The sequence below is a fragment of the Schistocerca serialis genome, chromosome 5 (genome assembly GCF_023864345.2).
Source record: "Schistocerca serialis cubense isolate TAMUIC-IGC-003099 chromosome 5, iqSchSeri2.2, whole genome shotgun sequence".
NCBI classification, from domain to species: domain Eukaryota; kingdom Metazoa; phylum Arthropoda; class Insecta; order Orthoptera; family Acrididae; genus Schistocerca; species Schistocerca serialis.
Genome location: NC_064642.1, coordinates 122,311,035 through 122,336,132, shown reverse-complemented (window position 1 = coordinate 122,336,132; position 25,098 = coordinate 122,311,035). Strand labels below are relative to the sequence as shown.

Sequence of the window (25,098 nt, the reverse complement as noted above, 5' to 3'; positions counted from 1 at the left end):
AAACAGGAGGAAAAATTGAGAAATACATCCAACTGGCTGAGGAAGTGAAGGACATGTGGCATCAGGATAAAGTTGACATTATACCAATTATACTATCAACTACAGGAGTCATACCACACAATATCCACCAGTACATCAATGCAATACAGCTACATCCAAACGTATACAGGGTGTTACAAAAAGGTACGGCCAAACTTTCAGGAAACATTCCTCACACACAAAGAAAGAAAATATGTTATGTGGACATGTGTCCGGAAACGCTTACTTTCCATGTTAGAGCTCATTTTATTACTCCTCTTCAAGTCACATTAATCATGGAATGGAAACACACAGCAACAGAACATACCAGCCTATTTCAAACACTTTGTTACAGAAAATGTTCAAAATGTCCTCCGTTAGCGAGGATACATGCATCCACCCTCCGTCGCATGGAATCCCTGATTTGCTGATGCAGCCCTGGAGAATGGCTTATTGTATTACAGCCGTCCACAATACGAGCACAAAGAGTCTCTACATTTGGTACCGGGGTTGTGTAGACAAGAGCTTTCAAATGCCCCCATAAATGAAAGTTGAGAGGGTTGAGGTCAGGAGAGTGTGGTGGCCATGGAATTGGTCCGCCTCTACCATTCCATCAGTCACCGAATCTGTCGTTGAGAAGCGTACGAACACTTCGACTGAAATGTGCAGGAGCTCCATCGTGCATGAACCACATGTTGTGTCATACTTGTGAAGGCACATTTTCTAGCAGCACAGGTAGAGTATCCCATATGAATCATGGTAACGTGCTCCATTGAGCATAGGTGGAAGAACATAGGGCCCAACCAAGACATCACCAACAATAGCTGCCCAAACGTTCACAGAAAATCTGTGTTGATGACGTGATTACACAATTGTGTGCGGATTCTTGCCAGCCCACACATGTTGATTGTGAAAATTTACAATTTGATCACATTGGAATGAAGCCTCATCCGTAAAGAGAACATTTGCACTGAAATGAGGATTGACACATTGTTGGATGAACCATTCGCAGAAGTGTACCCGTGGAGGCCAGTCCGCTGCTGATAGTGCCTGCACACGTTGTACATGGTACGGAAACAACTGGTTCTCCCGTAGCACTCTCCATACAGTGATGTGGTCAACGTTACCTTGTACAGCAGCAACTTCTCTGACGCTGACATTAGGGTTATCATCAAGTGCACGAAGAATTGCCTCATCCATTGCAGGTGTCCTCATTGTTCTAGGTCTTCCCCAGTTGCGAGTCATAGGCTGGAATGTTCCGTGCTCCCTAAGACGCCGATCAATTGCTTCGAACGTCTTCCTGTCGGGACACCTTTGTTCTGGAAATCTGTCTCGATACAAACATACCGCGCCACGGCTATTGCCCTGTGCTAATACATACATCAAATGGGCATCTGCCAATTCCGCATTTGTAAACATTGCACTGACTGCAAAACCGTGTTCGTGATGAACACTAACCTGTTGATGCTACCTACTGATGTGCTTGATGCTAGTACTCTAGAGCAATGAGTCGCATGTCAACACAAGCACCGAAGTCAACATTACCTTCCTTCAATAGGGCCAACTGGCGGTGAATCGAGGAAGTACAGTACATACTGACGAAACTAAAATGAGCTCTAACATGGAAATTAAGTGTTTCTGGACACGTGTCCACATAACATCTTTTCTTTATTTGTGTGTGAGGAATGTTTCCTGAAAGTTTGGCCGTACCTTTTTGTAACACTCTATATATACAACTACAGAAATCTGTAATTATTGATACATGTTCAATTACTCGAAAGTTCCTAAATGCAATGTAACATACACCGTACAGTTAAAAGGAAGTCATGCTTGATCAGGGTCCGTGTCACTTTCCATTTTTAATCAGACATAACATCTGAGAAAGGAAAGAAATAATAAGAATAATAACAATGCATTGAGATACGTACTGAACAGAATGCTGTTACCAGACTCAATGTTGAAAGGTATAATTAGTGGGACCATGGTGATAACACATACAAATAGAAACTGAGTTTGGACATTATTCGCAAAGCACGTTGTTAGTCTTACTGGTAACGTAAGGCTCTAATGAAATGTAATGGAGCTGAACGAGGCAAGAATAATAGTTGGTACTAATCTATGGAACCATTGGTGGAGGGTACGAAGAAAACAGGTTTCGCATCTAATTGATAAAGTAGTGCGAATAAATTCATGCCCATGATGTGGAAAGGGCTTCTTTCGAAGCTGATCAATCTTCCATTTCTATGATTGTAGTTTGTAAGTGCAAATGTTTTCTAGAGGACCCGCTGCAATCGCTGTTGATTAGTAAGATGCCAGATCCATACCACATGGCTACATTTACCGAATGAAAAACATATACCTAAAACCAGGATCGAATCATCAACCTCCTGCATGCTAACTCAAAACTCTATCCACTGCACCAACTGTACAGCGTGACTTATATGTGCTGACAAAAGAGGTTGTTACCATACATGTGGTTGCCAGATTGACACTCTTTAACATCCTTTTTCTGTCGGATGTACTCGCCGGACGAAATTTTGTGAGAGACGTTTCTTTTATCACGAGCTTGTGAGCAGCTGCACTGTGATGCCCAAGTGGACGAATTTGTGTGTGTGTGTGTGTGTGTGTGTGTGTGTGTGTGTGTGTGTGTGTGTGTGTGTGCATTTTAAAAATAAAAGGAATGAATCTTTAATAAGCAATATCAAATAACTGTAAAAAATATATTGCAAAAAATAAAATTGTTCATAATAAACTATTAGTTGATTAGTTACATCATTGTGTTTGTGTACATTACTGATGATAATTTGCTATTGATTATAATAAAATTGCATCTCCCTCTCATGAAGAGGGCTACACACAGTTGAGCCGGTTATAAAAGACGATAAGGGGAAGGAGGAGGGAGTGCTCGATTCCTATTGGTCCATTGTGTTTTATTGTGCTCTCATTGACTGAGATGGATTTCCCACAATTTATATGTCATGCCAACTATAGAGTTACGTCATGACCTTGAATATAACTTGCAAAATTGCCTGTGGGGCTTCCACAGTTAACCTTGATCAGTTTCCAGTGATTACCCGTAGGAAAGGTAGTGCAGGCACCAAGGAACCCAAATGTATAACCTGACACTGGATATGTAACCTAACACCATATGTGATAAGATCACTATCTGGGCAAAGATGAACCCTGCTATCCTACTGCTTATCAGCTGTGCCACGTCACATTAGAAGCCCATATTCATAATACAGATGTGGGCTACCAAGTTCCTGTAACTTTTCTTGACTTCTGTCAATGTGTTTTGGAAAAAGTGCTCACCATTTGTGACTCAAGGCACGGATAGTGATGCATCACCTGTTTAGTTGTCATTGTAGGAGCCCTGCTATCCTACTCAAAATTGCCTATCTCGTGTACATGCAACAAAAATTAAAACAGAAGTCTCCATCGGCATCCTCACACGTAGGGCTAATCAGCACTTTTCTGGCTGTTGCTCTGCTTCTGCCCTTTTCAGGGAAGCCCTGTGTGAATGTTACTACTTTTTTACAGACCATTGTTTGCTTTAGCAATTTATGTTCTGGGTCAGATGAATTGCAGTTGCTGTTAGCCAAAGTGGAACTTTCCTGCATTACGCGATGCAAGAACATTAGATGTCCCGGCAAGGGGGTTAGCAAAAGAGGAGTTAGTTATTACAGAGATCTTTTGTCCACTTTGTGCCAGAAAAATTGTAAAGATCTTGAGGCTTTTGCAGCTTGAATATGAACTGTATCCTGTCCTATGTATGCACTGGAGAAGGCTGCCACATGTTATGAAATACTAACTGAAGAAGCTGAGGCGAGAGGAACTGATGTATTCATTCATGGAATAAACCCACAGATTTGTATTGAAGTTAAGGTGCCCTCCCCTATCCCATTAGATAAAGCTGTGAAATTGGCTCTGTTGTGAGAAGAAGTGGTTGGACTTGATTCAACCCTTGTGCAAAACGATGAGCCATGCCGTGTTTTTGTAAATGACTCAAATTTCCAACCGTATGGAAAAGTAAAGGACACAGCCGAGCAGTATTGGACACAGTGTTGTATGTAATGTTGTACAATAATTCACACAAGTAATTCTGCCTGCAGAATTACCAACAGCAGAGTACTACACAACATAACACATGTGATGAAAATGCACAGAGGAAAAATGACACGGGACAGGCCATGCTATCCACCCTTGCTTCCACAGACTCCAACAGAACTGTGTATGTGGTTGTTAAAAACTAACAGTGCTCTTGCAATCAGCAGAGGTATGCGAAAAGTTTTCTGGATTGATGTCAAAACCCAGATACCACTGAAATTTGGTTTTCTGGCTGTACCAATGTGTGTTGACAACTTTGGCCAAAGAGATATAGAGCTTCCATGTGGAACTATACTTGTTGGTAGTATAGAAGTAATGAAAGCAGATGTTCAGTGTGAACAACAGTTTAAACAAAACAAAAAGGAGCAGATGTCAGCAAGAAAGGTTTGCACCATAACACCCTTACTAAGAACTGAATTGTATGAGAATTTATGTACAGACAACAGGCTTTTTCCCAACTGATTGGCTTCTTACATACTATGACAACTGGGGACAATCACAGACAGACAGAACAGAATATTTTTGACCCAGTTCTGGAGAAATATGCATGGTTATTCAAGGAACAGCAGTATTTGCCAGCAACTGACTTCTACAACACAAATTTCCCACGGAAGATGCAAGGCCAATTGCTCAGACGCCTTACAGACTACCATGTCATCTACAATCCATTGTTGAGAATATTATTCAACAACAGTTGGCTCGCAGGGATAATTCAAACTTCTGGAAGTCCATGATTGCCCCTAGTTGCCATAGTACCAAAGAAGTCAATCAATGGGAAAAAACCTGTTGTCTGTGCATTTATATGCAAGCATCAAATAAGGTCACAACACAGGATATCTACCCTCTACCCGATATCGATGAATCATAGGACAGATTGGGAATTGTAAGTATTGTATCACCTGTGACATGCGCTCTGTTTACCATCAAATTCCAATTGCACCACAAGATTGACCAAAGACTTCTCATGTGTTACCTTCTGGACAGTATGAGTTTTTAAGCATGCTTTTTGGTCTAAGAATGTGCCTGCTGTTTTCCAAATTTGCTGACCTGTTGTTGAGAGGTTTGAAATCCACTATATTTCTTGTATATTTAGATGAATGTGTCTTGCACACTGAACAGCCAAAGAAATTGGTACACCTGCCTAATATCGTGTACAACCCCCAAGATCATGTAGAAATGCCTTAACACAACATGACATGGACTCGACTAATGTCTGAAGTAGTGCTGGAGGAAATTGACGCCATGAATCCTGCAACATGTTGCAATGCATCCCAGATATACTCAATAATGTTCATGTCTGGGGAGCTGGGTAGCCAGCGGAAGTGTTTAAACTCAGAAGAGTGTTGCTGGAGCCACTCTGTAGCAACTCTGGACGTGTGGGGTGTTATATTGTCTTGCTGGAATTGCCCAAGTCCGTTGGAATGCACAATTGACATGAATGGATGCAGGTGATCAGACAGGATGCTTTCGTACACGTCACATGTCAGAGTCATATCTAGATGTACAGGGATCCCATATCACTCCAACTGCACATGCCCCACGCCGTTACAGAGCCTCTACCGGCTTGAACAGTCCCCTGCTCACATGCAGGGTCATAGATTCAAGAGGTTGAGGTTGTCTCCATACCCGTACACACCCAACCACTCAATACAATTTGAAATGGGACTCGTCCAACCAGTCAACATGTTTCCGGTCATCAACAGTCTAAATTCAGTGTTGATGGGCCCAAGCGAGGTGTAAAGCTATGTGTCGTGCAGTCATCGAGGGTACACAAGTGGGCCTTCGGCTCCAAAAGCCCCTATCAATGATGTTTCGTTGAATGGTTCACATGCTGACACTTGTTGATGGCCCAGAATTGCAATCTGGATCAATTTGCAGAACGGTTGCTCTTCTGTCACATTGAACGGTACCCTTCAGTCATCATTGGTCCCATTCTTGCAGGACCTGTTTCGGCATGCAGTGATGTCAGAGACTTGATGTCTTACCTGATGCCTGATATTCACGGTACATTCGTCAAATGGTCATATGGGAAGATCCCCATTTCGTCACTACCTCAGAGATGCTGCGTCCCATCGCTCATGGGCCGACTATAACACAACATTCAAGCTCACTTAAATCTTGATAACTTGCCATAGTAGCAGTAGTAACTGATCTAACAAGTGCACCAGACACTTGTCTTATATAGGCGTCGCCAACCGCAGCACGTATTCTGCCTGTTTACACGTCTCTGTATTTGAATATGCATGCCTATACCAATTTGTTTGGTGCATCTGTGTATATTTAGATATAATAATTTTTCCAAGAACAATTGAGGAACATCTGGAGGGATTAAGAAATGTGTGCCAAGGTTGCAAAGTGTACATTTAAGCTTGAAAATAGAGAAAAATTCTTTTGCAAAATCACAGATTCATTACATGGGACATATTATTAGTACAGATGGAGCCAAGCAGATGCAAGACCAACAGAAGGAGCTGAGAATTTTCCATTTCCCACTAAGGCTAAAGCATTGCAATCATTTCTTGGTTGCACTATTTCCATTGTTTTGTGAAGAATTATACCATGGTGGCTAAACCATTGACAAAGTTCTGGAAGAAAGGCACTATGTTTGAGTGGACAGAGGAGTGTACAGCAGCTATTAGAAAAATAAAAATTTTTGACAGGTTTACCTTTGCTGACCTATCCAGATTTTGAGAAACCCTTTGTTCCTTCTATATATGCTTCAAATTATGCTACTGGAGCTAACCTTAGTCAGAATATAATGGTGAAGAAAGACCTATAGGTTATATTTCCAGGCAGGTTGTTAGCCCTTGTTTTGGTGTAAACTATTTCAAATGGTATTTTTATGGGAAAAAATTTATTGCGTTCACTGACCGCACTGCCCTTGTGTGGATGTTGAGCTCAAAGGTCTCCAGTAGTCTCTTAACTCAGTGGAGAGGGTTGTCCCAAAAGATGATGATTTGATAGAAGAACTAAAAGAAGCACAAGAAAGAATTGTAGAATGTCACTGGTATGCTTCCCTCTCAGATTTTGTTATAGAAGATGGTATCTTATACAGTAAGTCCCGGCTGGGTAACATAATTAAGAATTACAACAGCACATCATGACGCAATCTCATGACAATTTGTAAGCATGCCATAATGGCCGACATGTTACAAGTGATAGGATAGCTTCCCACTTCTGATGGAAAGGTAGACAGACCTATGTTCTGAAATACGTACAGAATTACCTGCCTTGTGCTCAAAGGGCATCCCAACCAAGGACCAAAATTCCCTTGCAGACCCTCCCAGAAGCTACAAGGTCATTTCAAAATGTCACTTGGGATATTGTTGGCCCCTTCCCACAGAGCATAATAAATACATCTTATTCATCACCTATCATTTTCCCAAGTACCTAATTCTAATACCTCTTGCAGACTTGACTGCAGAAACTGGTTTGTGTGTCTTTGTCTACCACTTACTTCTTCTGTACAGAAGTCCTGACACTATCTTGACCAATCAAGAAACTAATTTTATGTCTGTCTTATTCATGCAAGTATGCAAATTTTTATGAATCAAATAATAGAGAACCACACTTTTCATCTGATAGCTAATGGTCATCACGAATATGTCCATGAGACAATTGTCCAGATACTGTCATACTCTGTCAACAAATTACGTTCAGATTAGGATCAGCATGTTGCTTCAGCATACAACAAATAGTCATGTGTACGAATCAATTGGGTGTATGCTCATGAGGCAGTTCACGAAGACCTATGAACTCTCCATCTAAACTCAACAAGCTACTACCCACTGTCCATATGGCTGAAATAAAGGGACTGGCCCACCACCTTAAGACCATCAGAAACATATTAAACAAAATGTGTTGTTTGTTTAGGTACAGTTACGGTCCACACAGCTGTGAGGGTGAGACTTGCCACATGCCCCACTTTGTGAAAAAGACCACCACTAACCCTTTCTGCTGCTTAATACCTGTGTTAGGGCTTGAAGCAGGCCTCCCCCAAGATCTGGTAAACCATGCTATATAAGCCTCATGTTAAACTGCTAATGTAAGTGGAGCCTCAAGACTGAAAGATGACACTACATCTACATCTACATGGTTACTCTGAAATTCACACTTAAGTACCTGGCAGAGGGTTCATCAAACCATTTTCATACTACTTCTCTACCATTCCACTCTCGAATGGCGCATGGGAAAAAAGAACACCTAAATCTTTCCGTTTGAACTCAGGTTTCGTATTTTATTATGATGATCATTTCTCCATACACAGGTGGGTGTCAACAAAATATTTTCACATTTGGAAGAGAAAGTTGGCGATTGAAATTTTGTAAATAGATCTCGCAGCAAAGAAAACTTCCTTTGTTTCAGTGACTGCCACCCCTACTCGCGTATCATATCAGTAACACTCTCACCCCTATTGCTCGATAGCACAAAATGAGCTGCCCTTCTTTGCACTTTTTAGATGTCCTTCATCAATCTTACCTGGTAAGGATTCCATATCGTGCAGCAATATTCCAGCAGAGGACGGACAAGTGTAATGTAGGTTGTCTCTTTAGTGGGTTTGTCATATCTTCTAAGTGTTCTACCAACAAAGCGCAGGCTTTGTTTCTCCTTCCCCACAATATTATCTATGTGGTCTTTCCAATTTAAGTTGCTTGTAATTGTAATTCCTAGATATTTAGTCAAATTGACAGCCCTTAGATTTGTGCGATTTATCATATACCCAAAATTTATCGGATTTCTTTTAGTACCCATGTGGATGACCTCGCCCTTTTCTTTGTTTAGTGCCAATTGCCACTTATTGCACCATACAGAAATTCTCTCTAGATCGTTTTGTAATTGGAATTGATCATCTGATGATTTTACTAGACGGTAAATTACAGCGTCATCTACAAAAAAATCTAAGGGGGGCAGCTCAGATTATCACCTAGATCATTTATGTAAATCAGGAACAGCAGAGGGCCTATGACACTACCTTGCAGAACGCCAGATATCACTTCTGTTCTACTCGATGATTTACCATCAATCACTACGAACTGTGACCTCTCTGAGAGGAAATCACAAATCCAGTCACACAGCTGAGACGATACTCCGTATGTGCGCAATTTGATTAATAGTCGCTTGTGAGGAATGGTATCAAAAACCTTCTGGAAATCTAGGAATTATTATGAAAAATTTTGGTACATGCAAGGATAGTGAGATGATCCACTGTACCCCATAACATGGCTAAACAAATTATACAATGCTACAAAACACTTCATTACCAATCACCAAAATACTAATAGCAAAGCACATGGTGCAACTACATTCCACTATGTTGTAGATTTAATATGTTCACATTCACAAGTCATTTCCTTACTACACAGTGCAGGGTAATGCTTAAGAAACTACATAGCTAAAGCAGACATAAAAGACAGTCCACAAGCACCCACAATAATGTCCATAAAGCACACTTGCAGCAGACTGGAGAATGGATTTCAGTCAGCTAACTTAGCAGCAGGTTGGCTGTTTCTCTGTCTTGCATGTCAACAGGCATCAGTCATTCAAGCACAGATATGTACGGTCATGGAAACAACAATTTCATTTCAGCCATTAAACCAAAAACAGGAAACTAATACAAATTATTAGAAATTGTGCCAAATACCATTCGGAGGGGGATACCACATTACACAAAAAGTTTTGTTAGATAATTATTAGCTACTACACTACAGCTGAGTCCATGAGCATCAAAGGTAAGTTCATGGCAGAAGACATTGCTGTAGCTGCTGCCTACTGGGATTATCAACCTGCAGAACGAAAAACAGGGCATGACAGAGAGATCAGATGATTATAAGCAGGGGACTCATAAAACTACACAGATAAGGACTGAGATACAGTACGTGAACTGTTCGTAGATGAGATAAACTATACATTAGTTACACATTTGGTAGCATCGATGATTCATCGACTATTAGTAGGAGGCATTTGAGAGAGTCACTAAACACGTATGAATAATGAAAAGCAGTTTCTAGTGGCAATATGTACATAGAATTTAACACACTTTTATTTGAGGTAAAAGCATCAACCATATCACACAAGAGTAAAGGCTCACAGTACAACGAAAGCTGATCTGGAACTAATAACGATGAGCTAATCACTCCTGCTGCTGCTGTGGTTACTGACAGTGAATGTTATTTCATGTATTTCACTTGCACTAACATAAAACTGTTGAGCTTTGAGTTGCTATTTTTGCATTTTGATGTGCTGTATTCTGTGTATGTTGATCCTGAGGGCATGACAGCCCATCTCCCCTGAGCCTAGCCATAACTATGAGTTATAGTATAATTTTTATTTATTTATTGTTCCGTGGGACCAAATTAAGGAGAAGTCTCCATGGTCATGGAACGAGTCAATACATGAAATTATAACACAATATTAGAAACAGATAAAATGAAATATAAAAAAACATATTCAGGTGACAAGTAGTAAATTTAAATAAGGAAAATCAACAATGTAACACTGGAATTTGCTTAAGTTTTTAGCTCTTCCAGGAGCTCCTTGACAGAATAGAAGGAGTGAGTCATGAGGAAACTCTTCAGTTTAGACTTAAAAGAGTTTGGGCTACTGCTAAGATTTTTGAGTTCTTGTGGTACCTTATTGAAAATGGATGCAGCAGAATACTGCACTCCTTTCTGCACAAGAGACAAGGAAGTGCATTCCACATGCAGGTTGGATTTCTGCCTAGTATTAACTGAGTGAAAGCTGCTAACTCTTGGGAATAGGCTAATATTGCTAACAACAAACGACATTAAAGAAAATATATACTGTGAGGGCAATGTCAGAATTCCCAGACTATTGAATAGGGGTCGACAAGAGGTTCTCGAACTCACACCACATATAGCTCGAACAGCCCGTTTTTGAGCCAAAAATACCCTTTTTGAATCAGAAGAATTACCCCAAAAAATAATACCATACGACATAAGCGTATGAAAATATGCGAAGTAGACTACTTTTCGTGTTGAAGTGTCACTTATTTCAGATACTGTTCTAATGGTAAATAAAGCAGCATTTAGTTTCTGAACAAGATCTCGGACATGGGCTTTCCACAACAGCTTACTATCCATCCGAACGCCTAGGAACTTGAACTGTCCCATCTCGCTTATAATATGCCCATTCTGTCTGATCAAAATATTGGTTCTTGTTGAATTGTGAGTTAGAAACTGTAAAAACTGAGTCTTTCTGTGATTTAGCATCAAATTATTTTCCACAAGCCACGAACTTATTTCATGAACTACATTATTTGATACTGTTTCAATATTACACACAAGATCCTTCGCTATCAAGCTGGTTTCATCAGCAAACAGAAATATTTTTGAATCACCTGTAATACTAGAAGGCATATCATTTATATAAATAAGAAACAGCAGTGGCCCCAGCACCGACCCTTGGGGAACGCCCCACTTAACAGTGCCCCATTGGGACTGAACATCACTACCACTCTCAATATTGCGGAGAATTACCTTCTGCTTCCTGTTCTTAAAGTAAAAGGCAAACCAATTGTAAGCTACTCCCCTTACTCCATAATGGTCCAACTTCTGCAGTAATATTTTGTGGTCAACACAGTCAAAAACCTTCGTTAAATCAAAGAAAACACCTAGTGTTCGCAACCTTTTATTTAATCCATCCAAAACCTCACAGAGAAAAGAGAATATAGCATTTTCAGTTGTCAAACCATTTCTAAAACCAAACTGCACATTTGATGGCAAATTATGTGAATTTAAATGCTCTGGTAACCTTGTATATACAACCTTCTCGATAACTTTAGCAAACACCGATGGCATAGAAATAGGTCTAAAATTGTCAACATTATCAATGTCTCCCTTTTTATAAAGTGGCTTCACTACCGAGTACTTTAATCGGTCAGGAAACCGACCACTCCTAAAGGAAAAGTTACAGATATGGCTGAGAACTGGGCTAACATACATAGAACAATACTTCAGTATTCTGCTAGGTACCCCGTCATATCCATGAGAGTTCTTGGTCTTTAGTGATTTAATTATTAACTCAATCTCCCTCTTGTCAGTATCATGGAGGAGCATTTCAGGTAACAGTCTCGGAAAACTTTTTTCTAAGAGCGCTATATGATTCCCTGTTGGGACTAGGTTTCTATTTAGTTCACCTGCTATATTCAGAAAGTGATTATTAAATACTGTACATATATGCAACTTATCAGTAACACGGACATTCCCATTACGCACTGATTCTATATCCTCGACCTGTCTCTGCAGACCAGCCACTTCCTTTACGACTGACCATATGGTTGTAATTTTATCCTGAGACTTAGCTATTCTATCTGCACACCACATACTTTTTGCCTTCCTAATAGCATTTTTAAGCACCTTACAATACTGTTTGTAATGGGTTGCTGCATTTAGATTTTGACTGTTTCTAACGTTTTGATATAATTGCCACTTTGTTCTACAAGATATTCTTATCCCTCTAGTTAGCCACCCAGACTGCCTGTTTGTGCTAGTACCCTGTTTTGAACGTTCTAACAGAAAGCAACTTTCAAAGAGCATGAGAAAAGTCTTGAGAAAAGCATTATATTTATCGTCTACTGTATCAGCGCTATAAACATCTTGCCACTCTTGTTCCTTGATGAGGTTTACAAAGGTCTCTACAGCAACTGGATCAGCTTTCCTAAACAGCTGATGACTATATTTAACACGTGATGCAGCACAAAAATCTTTTAGAGTTAAAATTTGTGCATCATGATCTGAAAGGCCATTCACCTTTTTGCTAACAGAATGCGCTTCTAGTAATGAGGAATGAACAAAAATGTTGTCTATGGTTGTTCTACTGTTCCCTTGCACTCTTGTTGGAAAGAATACCGTTTGCATAAGATTATATGAATTAAGGACGTCTACCAGCATCCTCTCCCTTGCACAATCACTTATACAATTAATATTGAAGTCACCACATATAACAAACTTTTTGTATTTCCTATAAAGTGAACCAAGAACCTCCTCTAGCTTTAACAAAAATGTTGTGAAATCGGAGTCTGGGGATCTATAAATAACAACAGTTAGAAGTTTATCTCCGTTAAATTTAACCACACCTGCACAACATTCAAACACCTTTTCAGTGCAGTACTTTGAAACATCAATTGACTCAAATGGGATGCCATTTTTCACATACATGGCTACTCCCCCACACCGCAAAGAGCTCCTCAAAAAGCTGCCAGCCAACCTGTATCCTGGTAAAGGAAGCCTCTGAATTATCTCCTTATTTACGAAGTGTTCAGATATATCAATAATTTCAGAGTCAACATCTATAAGCAGTTCACTAACTTTATCACTAATACCTTGTATATTTTGATGAAATATACTAATTCCCTCATTACTCGGATACCTAAGCTTTGTCAAAAGTGGTTCCTTTGTTAGAGAGACTTCCCTTAAATAAGAATATTGTGTAATGAATTTAACATCACTGTGAGCAAAATACAGGGTGTCCAAAAATTATCTTTACAACTTAAGGCATTAATACCTTTAAAACTATACTAGATATTAACAAATGGTTTTCAACATGTGATAACTCATAAGCTTTGTTTCCTCACTCATACACATCAATATGTGCACCCTTAGTGGTACAGATAACATCTAGTCAGAATTCTATTTTTCTCTAAGTACGATTCAATATCTCCATGATGACATGTACAAATGCTTTCCAAATGTGTGCCTTCAAGTGCTGTAGGGCTCTAACCTTAGTTTGGTACATTAGATCCTTTATAAAATCCCACAAGAAGAAATCCGGTGGTGTGAGGTCAGGGGATCATGACAGCCACTGAGTTGGACCATCTTGTCCAATCCATCCATCCAGAAACTTTTCACCTAGAAATTGACAAATGTTTAGGGACCAATGGGGTTATTACCCATCCTACTGGAATATGAAATCAGGTTTCAGATGTTCCAGTTGTGCCACAGCACAATCCATCCATCCAGATACTTTTCACCTAGAAATTGACAAATGTTTAGAGACCAATGGGGTTGTTCCCCATCCTACTGGAATATGAAATCAGGTTTCAGATGTTCCAGTTGTGCCACAGCAAACTCTCGTAACATGTCCAGGTAAAAACCACCATTGACAGCAAAACTGATGACAAAGTGATACAACTGTGCATCAGTCTGCACCAGACATTGACCTCGGGACTGTCTCTTTCCATTTAATGTGCTATATGAGGATGCTGGGAGCCCCATATACAAACGTTATGTTGATTCAATTTGCTAGATACATGAAACATTGCCTCATCAGAGGAACAAATCTTGCCTAGCATATCCACAACAAGGTTTATCCATAGGCTTTAATGCCTGAAGCGACTGCATCTTGTAGGGATGCAGCCATAACATCTTATGCAAGACATTGTTCACTGTTGATCACCTCATTTCTAATTCTCTGGTCGTCATACACACCAATTTTGTCAGGCTCCTTGCAAATACTTGTTGTATCTTGTCCACACTGGCATCTGAAACAGATGGGTGAGCCGCCACCTTCTTATGGAGAACATTGCTTGTTTCCATAAGTGAAATATACCAAAACTGAATAGCTGGTTGGGATATTGTTGCTTTCCTTATCCTGTTCAAAATGAACCAGGCTAAACACTGAGCTTTCTCCTGCAGTATCCACATTTTATCAGGTTTTGAACTTCAATTTTGTGCCAGAATTGCATCACCTGGAAGGTAAAATAAAATTTATGTGTTATCTAATCATATGTTGAAAACCATTTGTTAATATCTAGTATAGTTTTAAAGTTACTAAAGTCTTAATTTGCAAAGATAATTTATGGACACCCTGTATTTCATTGCTGTTGAGTATTACAAAATGTAAGAGAGTATACTTGATGATGTTAGATGTGGTGTGTCATTTCTTATTTGCTCATTAAAAAAGTGTAACTTATGTTTAAAATACTTTAAGGGAATTTCATCACTCCTGATTGTGGTTTTATTCCTCGTGCTGTTTATCATTTAAGGATTGCTTCTCTGTATCTCTGTACCACTATGGTGGTATACATTATCTCTTTATTGAGTTTTGGTGCCGAAAACGCATGCACTCTGAACGTGATGTCGAACTATTTCCCTAACGGTGGTTGTGATTGTAAGGCTTCCATACATGTGCATAAGTGGAACAGAAACAGATTGCTACTACGAGATATGGCAGGAGTTACCTGTATTATGATGGGTCAGTATTCATGTGGTATAATTCTGACACTACCCTGGAACTGTGAGTAAAGATACAAAAGATACTTGGCCATACTGCCCGTTATTATTCCAGCCTATGGTACTGATGCAAAACACTGGGAATTGTATAGGCATGTTCTAATAGTGTTACCAGCTAACTAATTCATGCTAAAGGAGGAGGAATAGGGATGACTTCCTAATGACACAGTTCTTAAGCTACTGACAAGGCATGACATATAGTTGACCAGTATTGTCAATGAGACGCCAGTGAGTACCTGTAGACACTTGTTGTTGCAATTAATTTTTGAAACCTCCCCCATATGCCTTACTCTATTGTCTTGTCATTAAATTTATTCCATTTTTCTCCTTTGGCCATTGTAAAGACCAGTTACATCTCAATAACAGTGCCAGCTCTGTCTATCTCTTCCAGCCTTTAGCACAGAGGCATTGCTCTTCCCTTTCCACAGTGTCCATTTATCTGTTCTCCAAAGATTTACTGTGGGGTATAAATCACCTCTTAAGTGATTAGTTAAGTGGGGAGTCAGTGTTCTTTTCTGGAGGAACAAATCAGTGAATCAGTAATCAATTAATAAATGATATACAGCTAAGGGAAACTGTCACTTGCACATGCTTACAGTCAAGTACATTCCTATGTGGACAATCCATCCCAGCCTCATGTCACTCTGCTACCTTTATATCTTGATTCTCGATGCATGCGTGTACATATGCAGATAATGGTCAAGCGTTCACTTTCATTTGTATCATGGTAGATTATTCACATTTAACATCTATGAATTTATCCATGTTATTTATTTATCCTGTATCACATTCCCCCCAACATTCCCATAAGAGAAACACTGACATTTTATAGCACTTTAGTTTGACATTAATGTTTTGTGATTGTTTCTTTCCTATTATTGTGTTTACCACCATTTCAGACTAATGTTGTTATGTTCTGCTAGCTATTCTTTTCATCTGATTTTTTTTTTTTTATTTTTTTATTTTTTTTATTGTGAACACCTGTTCCCTGTTCATCAATCACATGGTGAGCTATACCAGATCACCAGTGCCCCGCTATGAGCTGGGAAATTGTCTTCCTATCTCACCTCATACTCTTACTGCAGCTTTCTACGTACTCAAATCTAAATGTATTGGTAAAACATTTCATACATTTAGATAGCATCCTTGTTAATTAGCCCATTGATTACAAATCTATACTACATTTTTCATGATTGAGGAACAAACTTTAAACTTGTGCAGAGTTCAGTGTTACTAGTCTCTGCCAATGTTCTGTGAATTCTGCTAATTAATCGTTTTGGAAACAAGTCAATTGAATCTCAATATCCTGTTACATTTTGCTCCATGTGAGTGCTAACTATTGTGACTTGCAAACAGAAAATATAAAACAGTACCTCTGTCTAATCCATCTTCTCATGCTGACTTCGTTCCGCTTTCTTAAATTATGGACATTGTTCGAGTTGTGAATATCCAGTCAATTATTTTAGTGTGAAGCCACTTTAAATACTGTCACAAACCGTTTACTAGTCCTCCTTATCACATTGTTACACCGTTTGGAATACACCTTAGTAGCAGAAGACTATGTAAGCTCCAGTTTTGGACTTATATTGCATATGCTGTACTTTATCACTCCACACTGGTGTCACAGACTGTGAAATTGGGTTAATTTTGAGGAAACTAAAATGCCTCCCTGCCCTTGCAGTGTTATTATGATACAAGAATGTTAATTTGTACCATTTGCACCTGTTGGAAACAACTTACTACACTCGATACCACAGCATACTGTAGTGGCTCTACCCTCTTACAACTGTTTATTTATGTCCCAGGCCCATCAGGTTACTTTGACTAACAGGGAACTACAATCCAACAGTTTCTTGTGTGACATAATCACACTCACTGTTAAACTAATTGCCCATTTAACACATATACTTAATGCTAGCCTCAAATCTTTTCTATTTTACCTGCCTGAAACCCCACTTGTGTCACCCTATCCTGACAGCCAGCCTACATTGCCAAACAGCACCAAGGCTCACCTCTTGCAATCTATTGATGATCTATTGGCTCAGGAATGAAGTCAGATTACCTTTGACTGTGCTACTGCACACATGGTTCTACATCTACATCTACATTGATACTCCGCAAGCCACCCAACGGTGTGTGGCGGAGGGCACTTTACGTGCCACTGTCATTACCTCCCTTTCCTGTTCCAGTCGTGTATGGTTCGCGGGAAGAACGACTGTCTGAAAGCCTCCGTGCGCGCTCTAATCTCTCTAATTTTACATTCGTGATCTCCTCGGGAGGTATAAGTAGGGGGAAGCAATATATTCGATACCTCATCCAGAAACGCACCCTCTCGAAACCTGGCGAGCAAGCTACACCGCGATGCAGAGCGCCTCTCTTGCAGAGTCTGCCACTTGAGTCAAATTGATCACATTATTTGTGCCGACCGCCGTGTGACTGTAAAAATTATAGTTGATAAAGTTCAAGTTAGTACTGGTACAGTTGATAACATTATCTGTAACAAGCTGAAGTACCGTGAAACATGTGCAAGATGAGTTCCAAAGGAGTTGGCATGGCAACACAAGGAAACAAGGTTGAGAGTGTGCACAGAACTAAAGGAACATTATTAAAGAGAAGGTGAGCACTTCCTCAACAAAATTTTAACTTATGATGAAACTTGGGTTCACTATTGTGATCCAGAATCAAAAAGACAAACCATGGAGTGGAAGCACACCAACTCACCTGTCAACAAAAAATTCAAAAGCCAAGCATTAGCAGGAAAAGTCATGTTGGTGGTGATTTTTGGTGCTGAATGTCCAGTTTTTTTTGTTATTATCTCGGATTTGCTTTTAAACAAGGTGAAGCCAGCCATGAGAGAGAGAGATGACGTTGATCTCAGAGGAGAGGTGTGACTCTCCAGCAAGACAACGCACATCTTCATATTGCTCAACTAACCCATGAAACCATTGACAAAATGGGCTGGGAAATACTGCCTCATCCCCCTGACAGTCCTGATTTAGCACCTAGTGGTTTCCATTTGTTTGGTACACTAAAGGAGGCATTATGTGTAAAGGGTTCCAGGAGAACGAGGACGTGAAAAAGTTACTGGGAAATTGGTTCAAACATCAAGATAAAGAGTTCTTTGCAGCCAGAATAAAAAAGCTTGTAGCCCGTTGTAACAAGTGCATAAATGTTTAAGGGGATTATTTTGAAAAGTAGAAAAAGTATTATTTTGTAAAAATTAACACCTTTTTCTCCAGATCAATTTGAGTCTTTAATTATTGAATGACCCTCGTAAATTTTTAATATAACACGTTTTTAAATTGGACTAAAAAATATATGTGAATTTCTCCTAGCTCCATATACATTCCTAACACCCATACAGATAGTTATTAAAACTTCACAAGCTCAAATTTTCAAGGCTATGACAATATGTGTAAGGTTTATAATGAAAAATGTGGGTGCGTGCAGTACATAATTGATGCCTGTATAGTTCATCTCCTAGCTATTGTCTGTTGTATGTGCCACTTGCTTTTTGGTTATAAATCTTACTAATACTGCCATAGAGCTTTAAAAATTCACTAGCGTAAATTTTCAAAACTGTATGTATGGGACTAGGAAACTTTGCTGCAAGGAGAAATTAAATTTCTACTTTTTAGACTGATTAAAAAATATTATCTCTGGTTAGCATACCACCTGCAATGCATTTGAAACTGCCCACACAGCACAATGATCCTGCAGGACAGCCAAGATGTTAGGCATTGCCAATCGTTTTCAACCCTCCTAGCCCCACTCCTACCGAACAGACAAGAAAGCAGATTACTATTGCCTTGTGATCCAGTTCTGAATTAAAATTTTTAGCTTCTAGTTCATCGGGAAGTTAATTTAAAATCAGTTGCAAAATTTTACCATACAGATAGGCAGACAAAAAAGTGACCAAATGAAAACATGTTAAAGTTTGTGTTTCATTGAAATACTTTTATCGTGGATCAGTTTCAAGTAATTAACTCATATAATTTCTTTCATTAAAATGTAGAATACTAACTAAATCATGTAATTTACTGATGGAGTGTTCTATGAACACACTGTGAAGAATCTGAATGTGAACTGCAGAGTAATCACGTAGATGTCACAATAATGCTGCTGCTATCAATAGCAGCTGTTTTCTTGTATTTTCGTGCACCTTGTTTTGTTATTCGTGCTACTGTTGTTGTTATTATTTTACTTTTAGTTATCCAGTTAGTAGAGGCCTGGGGTGTGACCGCTATTGTTGCAGAGGAAACTGCTATATGAAGGTCATCAAGTAACGCCACCTCTTTTGCCAAGACGTGGGTTGTAAGTGGTGGTGGTGACTGGAATCAAGTGACTGACCACTAGTAAGACATCGCTGGTTGAATTAGACTTCTGTTAGTGTTAGGTACAGAGGTGCGGTCGCTGCTGTAGGGAAGGCTGCTGACCCTAGGATGATGTAGTGAGTCACAGAGTTCGGTGAACCAAAGTCAGCAGGTATGCCTGAGTAGCGGTGTGTGCCGCAGCTGATGTTTGACTACATCACCCAGGCTGCTGGCCTTTTTTCAGCATAGAACACTATGCAGGGAAGGAACTCACTCAAACCATAGCTCCAACCATGATCTACTTCAAAGGCTTGTGTCCACCCTCAGTGGTGATCAGCATTTCAGGAATGAATGCGCAGTGACAGAGGTGCTGGGCTGCCTCCATCCTGAGCTTGAGCAGGTGTCTCTTTAGAGAGTGGTTGCCAGCAGGAAGTAGTCTTCCAGAGGGAGACCCAGTAGTGCGAAGGCAGTAATTCATCTGCCTGCAATCCCTATAACAGGTGCTGCTACTGGAGGCAGAGTCCATTGTTGACAGCTGGTTACCCCATCAAGCACAGCAGTAGTCTCTAATCGAAGCCAGAAAATGGAAATGGTGGTGGTTGGCATCACTTACACACTGTGGTAGGGTTATGTACAGAGAACACTGGTGTGCAACTGAGGACAACAGAGTACCTCTGAGACTGAGTGCCTTATTTGGGGGATATTTGTAAGACTCTACCAGTCAGCACATCTCCTGCAGCAGCACTCATCTCTGGAAGAGATAACAGGTCACAGTAGCTGGGCATCACCATTGGGTACATGAAATGTATTCGCAATTTCCTATACGGACAATCATCATCTGTATAATGGAATGACGACAATGAAAATTTGTGCCGGACCAGGAGTTGAACCTGGATATCCCATTTACTGCGAGCCGTTGCCTTACCATAAGGCTATCAGAGCATGACTCACCGCCAGACCCAAACTTCCATATATTGTCAGCCATGTGTCTACAACCTATTCATTATGTATATTCCCAAACAGGCAAGAACATTTTTAGTTGAAAGTCACTTGTCCGGTTTTGGTGGATAAATATGATATTGCAGTACCTGTATTATCCAAATTACGGTGCTATGTTCCTTTGGATTTTGTAATCTCCCCCCTCCTTCCTGATTCCATCTACATATTAAACAATGTCCAGTTCAAGTAATTGATAAGCAAAGTCTTTTGTGAAGATTTGAGAAGAGCGAACTTTCAAGTTTACTTAGCTTTTCATGTTGAGATGGCTCCAGTTCTTTTTGTCTAGGGGTCTGATTCTTGAAACTGGAAATCTCACATCAGGTCCTCATGGTTGGTTTGAACTGAATAAATTTGAAGATTGTTGTATCTACGTAAATTGATTTTTCAAATTTTAGTATGTCATACAGTATTGTGATATTTCACATTAACAAAACTGAAATTAAATTGTTCGCACAAAAAGACGTCTGATCACATCAGAGGCATGCTTACGTCTCACATGTTCTGCGGAAATAACACGATTCCACAGGGTTTATAAGTTTTCTTAACAAATGAATTTTTACTAGTTTCTGTACATTATTAGTTTCAATTATTATTTCGTAAATGAACCCAGAAATAAAACACAGTAAACAGTACAGAATTGCATAATTAATAATAGAAATTTTAAGTGTGCCAGTAATTCGTAATTTCAAATGTTTCTAAAAAAAAAATAATTTTTACTGGACATTCAGAACTAATACTTAATCGATTATAACATCAAAACTAAAATATTTTATAAAGTAATTCCTTTTCCAAAATTCGAAAACTAATACTGTTATCGACAATTACTGTTGAGGAAAAGTAATGCTAAAGGATGATGTCCTGTTACTACTTGCATGCATGTCCAAAGGAAAATTGCATCGTAATTTTGGAATAACATAGGCAGTGTAATATCGTATCTCCACTGGATGGCAATAATTTCGTTTCTGCTCTTCTTGTTTCTGTCAGAGGTGCTGGCTGGCTTCCTCTGAATGAGCACTCTTGCACTCTGAATATGTCCTCTTACTTCATAGTGCATAGTCACAATGGGATAGCACCTATCTCCGTATGACATTGTTACGCTACATTCATGCCAGGCAATTCAGTGCCTCTGACTAGAGCATGTTGCAACAATTCATTTGCTTATTTTCCTTCATAGGATCAACTAAAAGAAGCAACTGTTTTATGCACATTTACTGTCTGAAGATCAACATGGCAGCTAGTGCCATAAAAGAAATGTGTAAAATCTTGATTTTTGCATGAAAATAGAGGAAAATGTGAAAGAAATGATTGTTTTGGCAGTGCTATAATGGAAGACACACTCATATTACACAGTAATGTGCGATTCTGTAACTAATGCAAGCATATATTTGTTCTTCCCAGTGGTTGGTGAAAAAGAGAAGACATCAGGGACTGTGAATGTTCGCACCAGAGACAATATTGTACATGGAGAATTTTCTGTACCAACAGTAATTGAAAAATTCTGCAAACTGAAACAGGACAGGACCCTAAAGAGTGAAGAAAATTTCTGAGAAGAGTAAGGAACCTCTTCCATCAGTATTGATAAAGACATTTATAAAGTAAGTAAAATAATCAATATTCTTCAAGACCCATTAGTGGTGATTATTATTAACAATAATATATGATCAAGTAGCAGTAACATTTAACACCTTATTTAAGCTTTGTTTTCATAAGAAAATTTTTTTGGAATTAACCTTTGGTTCTGAACTGTTACTCCCATTTGAGAGGCACACATACAGTGAGTAAGTTATAAAGATAAGCATTTTGCATTATATTTTAAAAAGTGTCGCATAGAACAGACTTCTGCCTTTATATCATATCTTCAGCAAAAGAACTTATTGATTCATTCCAACACCATCCTGTAGATTTTTGCAGGTACGATGAAGTGAAGCTATGAAGTTTATCCTGCTAAATGTACAGTGTGTATGTAGCAGCTACTTAAACTTGAACGATTAGTACAAAACAGACAACTATTTTCCTGTTTTGAACATGCAAAATTAACAAGTAATTGCTCTCATTTTTGTCAAGTTATCTGTTATACAATCTCAACTTACATTATTGTGAGACAATAATCTGATCCAATAATTAACAGTATATGTACACAAAAGTCTAGCAGTGTTAAAGAGTTTAACTGTTCACATAAAGGTGAAAACAAATTTCACTGTGATATGTTGTGCATTCTGAACACAATGAGCTAGATTATTGTGTAACTTTTTAAGATTCTCACGTTCACTATGTGTAATCAAGATGTGTTTAGGCTGATACATTGATGAAAAATCATATTTTTTACAGATTGCATTGGAAGAACATAACGTGTGCACACATTTATAGGATTGTATTGTGAATTACTAGGCCCTTTGATAGCTTCATTGACAGATCATAAAATTTCTGGATACTTTTCGTGCATTTATTGTGTCATATTTTTGATCACTGTGAAACTAAGACTCCTTTTGCTTGTTTCTTTCTAGCAGGTGGTACTCATCTTGTGAACTGACTGCCAGCCACTAAATGAAGATGTGACTGCCACCAGTATTCATTTTATTGTATTTAAAATATGATCTTCTATCTCCGCCCAAATGCCTAATTTATTTTGTTTTTGTATTTAAACAGTAAGAATATACAATAAATTGGATACTGAAGAGCTTTATTTTGTCTTAGTCTGCTTTCTTCATTAAAAATCCATTAATTAAGAGAAATTATTATTGATTCATATAAACCCAGGATCACCAAATGTCGTGAAATTACAATTTATTTAAACACATAACATAACAGTTAATTACAATAAGTAATCGTAAGATTGCTAAGAATGTCTAATCTATCCTGTGTACCACAGGGCTCAATCCTTGGCCCCTTTCTCTTCCTTATATATATATTAATGACATTGCACAACCCATTGACTCCCATATTGTAAGCTATGCAGATGACACATCAATCTTATTCTATCAGAGGGAATCAAATGAGTTAGAATCTCTTGCTACTAGTGGTGTAACAGAAGTAACAAAATACTTCAATGATCAGGGACTCGAGGTGAATGTCACCAAATCTCAACTACTGACATTTAAAACAGGCAGTTCTCACCACAACAATATGACTAGTGTGTGTAATATCTCTGCAACAGAAAATGGTAACTGTAAATTCCTGGGTATGTTGATGAAAATTTGCGGTGGACATACCACATTAATTTCGTATGCAGAAAAGTCAGTAGTGCCATATATCCCCTCAGCCAGCTTGCAAAGATAGTTCCTAGCAAAGCACTGAAATTAGTATATTATGGGACACTTTATCCCTTTCTCAATTACGGAATTGAACTATGGGGCTGTGCAGCCGATGTACATTTAAAAAGAATATTACAACTACAGAAAAGAGCAATAAGACATATACATGGGATGGGACATAGAGATTCATGTCGTGAAGTGTTTGTGCAGCACAGAAGCTATCAAGGGCAGTGATGTACAGGACCACAACACTAGAACAAAGTGTCACTGTTTCCGTAACAGAACAACATTAAAAATGACTGATAGAAGTCCATATATCAGTGGTTTGATTTGGTATAACAAGCTACCAAATGCTCTAAGAACGTACACGGGAAATGTTTTTAAAACAAAATTAAAATCTTTTCTATTAGAAAAATGTTTATATTCTTTCGACGAATTTTAAGATAGTGATTGTAACAGCTGTAATGTGATAAATGTAAAAAATAGACATAAGAAGCAACAGCTACAGAATATAGTGTATTTTAGAAGTGTAAATATAACCATAGTATTAAGTCTGATATTTGCAAAAGCCATCATTACGATGGCTACCCGCAAAGAAAATGTAAATAAATAAATAATCATAATTGGATGGATAAAAAATCTACTCGATGAATGGCAGAAGGAGAAGAATCAAATATATAGAAGTGTGTAAGCTTTGAATGCTAGTGACTTCTGTGACAGAAAGGTTGAAGGGGAAGGAAGAGGGAAGGAGGGAAAGGACTGGTGAGGCTTAGCAAATGGAGAGAGCTACAGAAAACTCACCCAAAAGTTAGGCTCTGGGGAGTCTTAAGGGGTGGAATGAGAAGGAAATACTGGTTTTTGGTGCCTGCACTGGACTAGGGTTGAAAACCTGAGAGCTTAAAGGTGGAAGATAGGATAATAATCAAGACAGAGATTACTGAGAAAAAATTGCACGAGTCTATAATAGTGAAAAGCTAGGTGCATTATACGTGGTAGACAGGGGGTCAAGGGAGGGGGGGGGGGGGGCGGTTCATAGACAAGGCAGAATAAAATATGTATAAAAATAAAAGAGAGCAAAGAAATGGAATAGGTACTAAAAAGAAATGCTGAGACCACAAAAGTTAACATAAATTTAGGCCAGGTGGGTGGCAGGAACTGAGC

The 25,098-nt window shown here is 38.9% G+C and overlaps 1 protein-coding gene across 4 annotated transcripts in view; it reads left to right on the top strand.

Annotated features, from left to right (window-relative positions):
• The window catches only part of LOC126482300 (threonine--tRNA ligase 1, cytoplasmic), a 206,930-nt gene extending 183,561 nt beyond the window's left edge, over positions 1-23,369 (top strand). The window contains exons 17-18 of one of the 4 annotated variants that reach the window (XM_050106325.1): positions 22,085-22,281; positions 23,194-23,369. In XM_050106325.1, the coding sequence (XP_049962282.1) occupies positions 22,085-22,233 (149 nt within the window). In that variant the 3' untranslated portion in view covers positions 22,234-22,281; positions 23,194-23,369. Of the gene's footprint in view, positions 1-22,084; positions 22,282-23,190 lie in introns of all 4 variants that reach the window. The other 3 variants (XM_050106319.1, XM_050106324.1, XM_050106320.1) reach the window with 3 other exon arrangements.
• The last annotated feature ends 1,729 nt before the right edge of the window (positions 23,370-25,098 follow it).